At 50.4% G+C, this 2,546-nt stretch overlaps 1 protein-coding gene across 1 annotated transcript in view; it reads right to left on the bottom strand.

Moving 5' to 3' along the window:
• plxna3 (plexin A3) overlaps positions 1–2,463 on the bottom strand; it is a gene marked incomplete at both ends in the record, with an annotated part of 21,946 nt that extends 19,483 nt beyond the window's left edge. Inside the window, 3 exon segments of the mRNA XM_037974450.1 lie at positions 1,707–1,821; positions 2,125–2,224; positions 2,307–2,463. Coding sequence (XP_037830378.1) covers positions 1,707–1,821; positions 2,125–2,224; positions 2,307–2,463 — 372 coding nt within the window.
• Between the last annotated feature and the right edge of the window lie 83 nt (positions 2,464–2,546).

Raw genomic sequence — 2,546 nt, 5'->3', positions numbered from 1 at the left:
AGAAACTTATTTCTCACACTTTACTTCTGTGACCATTAAACAGATTACAGAAGAAAATCAGAATCGGGCCTGTCCTCTGGAACAGAACTAGACCCGTCCTCTGAATCAGAACCGGACCCGTCCTCTGGAACAGAACTGGACCCGTCCTCTGAAACAGAACCGGGCCTGTCCTCTGAAACAGAACCGGGCCTGTCCTCTGGAACAGAACTGGACCCGTCCTCTGGAACAGAACTGGACCCGTCCTCTGAAACAGAACCGGGCCTGTCCTCTGGAACAGAACCGTACCCGTCCTCTGAAACAGAACCAGACCCGTCTCTGGAACAGAACCGGGCCTGGATGAATAACGGTTAACTAAAATAAATCCTCCTGTGGCTGCTCTCCCTCTCAGCTCCCTCCTCCTCCTCCTCTTCGTCTCTCTGCCTAATTGCTTAGTAATTAACATTAATTGCTGTGATTGGACGCTCTTATGTCAATTAAGTCGCTATTCATCCTATATTACCTAATTAGCCAATCAGAGCTCGTTACCTTCGTACTGTAATGACACGAAGCACCAATCATGTCAAGCAGCTGGAGTTCAGCTAACGAGACGAGGACCCGACGGCTGCAGCTCACATCGTCAGGGAAACATGTAACCGGTCGAAACAGACTGCTGGTTCTGACCCGACGGGTCAGTAATCAGACTTTGTTCTGAAGGTCCAGCTGGTGGTTCTGATGAATTCAGAGCTCTAATGTCGTGTGGCGGGCGATATGCAGCCTGTTTCTGCTCACCTCCTTCCGCCGCCGCCTAAAAATCTGCTCCCAGAACCAGAAATTCTGACGGTCATTGAACACAACAATCTGACAGAAATGAGGCGTTTAGGTTCCTCCATTAAACCCAACGACACACCTGAAGCGTCCTGCATGGAATCAAACCAACTTCCTGGTGGAAGCAGGGCTTTTATTGTGAAAGATGTTTACCACATTCAGCCTTTATTCTGAAATATCTGTTAGTAGGAAACGGTCGTCGGGCAGCGTGGACTGTGGCCACCATCCGTCTAACTTTAACAGTTTAGTCGTAGGTTGCAGGTTCGAGTCCAGGTTGAGGCAGGAAGAGAATCTGACGTAAAACTGCTCAGCTGACTGCTCATTTCTAACGAGGTAAACGTTTCAGAAGTTCTTGTTTTATGTTCAAATGGAACATTTTATAAAAGGATTTATGGAAACACCAGCTTCCATCTTTCAGCTCGTCCCACACGGGGAGTAAAAGTTTAAAAGCTCCTAAACTGATTTAAACTCCAGCTGACCGTCTGAAAGACGTGTTGATAAAAAACTCCATTAGCCTCAGGGGTGAAGAGGTACGGTGGCCCTCAGAGCTCAAATGACTGCAGCTAAACTACGTCGGCATGTTTTCCTTTAAAGAACAGACAGGTGTGGAAACAGGAAATCCCATCAGTCACACAGTCCTTGAATGCATCAGCAAGGACAGAGAGTGTGTGACTGTGTGTGTGTGTGTGACTGTGTGTGTGTGTGTGCGTGTGTTACTCAACCGTGTAACGACAGGAAGGCAGCAGCTCTGACCTCCATCACTGCTCCTTCAGCAGAAAACCACTGAAACCGCTCAGTGTACTACAGTGAACTTCAGTGTACATAGATACACTGAAGTTCACTGAAGTATTGTGGTCTTAGTAGTCGGTCCCCCCGCTGCCAGCGGGACACGGAGGACGTACCTCCATGCTGCTGACTCGTCCCTCCTGGAAGGAGCAGTCCTGCAGGTTGTTGGTGCAAACGTGACGATATTTACACCAGTGACACGGAAACATGCTGCTCACACAGGAAGTACACCTGAGGGGACAGACACAGTCTCTGATTGGTCACAGCTCAGTCACATGACCTCAAAACATTTCATACTGTAGGATAGGGGACAGGAGAGGAGCTGAAGGGACAGCAGAGGAGCTGACGAGTCAGCAGAGGAGCCGAGGGGACAGCAGAGGAGCTGAGGGGACAGCAGAGGAGCTGAGGGGACAGCAGAGGAGCTGAGGGGACAGCAGAGGAGCTGAGGGGACAGCAGAGGAGCCAAGGGGACAGCAGAGGAGCCGAGGGGACAGCAGAGGTGGTATAAAGGCCTGGAGAAGCAGTCAGACTCACGAGCTGAGCACGGAGCAGTTGTAGTAGACGATGTTGGTGGAGATGAACTGCAGTCCCGTTTCTGTGGAGCGCAGACTGAGCTGCACGACTCTCTTCTCTCCTGAAGGCAACAAAAGCATCAATAATCAGCTGATATGGATCAATATTACCAAGGAGACCGAATGAAGCTGTGCCCGTCTCACCATAAGGAGGTGTGTGTGCTGGCAGGTCTCTTAGTGATGGCGACATGCAGGTCACCTGACCTTTGACCTGCACCTCTCCAGGTGTTTCTGTCAAGTCCTCGAACACACAGGAGACTCCACCTGACAGCACGGGGACGTTCTGGACCCGGATGGTCAACTGAACACAGCAAGAAAAGACCCGGGGTAACTCACAGTGTGTGTGTGTGTGTGTGTGTGTGTGTGTGTGTGTGTGTGTGTGTG

Source organism: Kryptolebias marmoratus, unplaced genomic scaffold (genome assembly GCF_001649575.2).
Source record: "Kryptolebias marmoratus isolate JLee-2015 unplaced genomic scaffold, ASM164957v2 Scaffold56, whole genome shotgun sequence".
NCBI lineage: Eukaryota > Metazoa > Chordata > Actinopteri > Cyprinodontiformes > Rivulidae > Kryptolebias > Kryptolebias marmoratus.
Note: the sequence above shows the minus strand (reverse complement) of the source record. Positions and strands in the feature narration are given on the sequence as shown.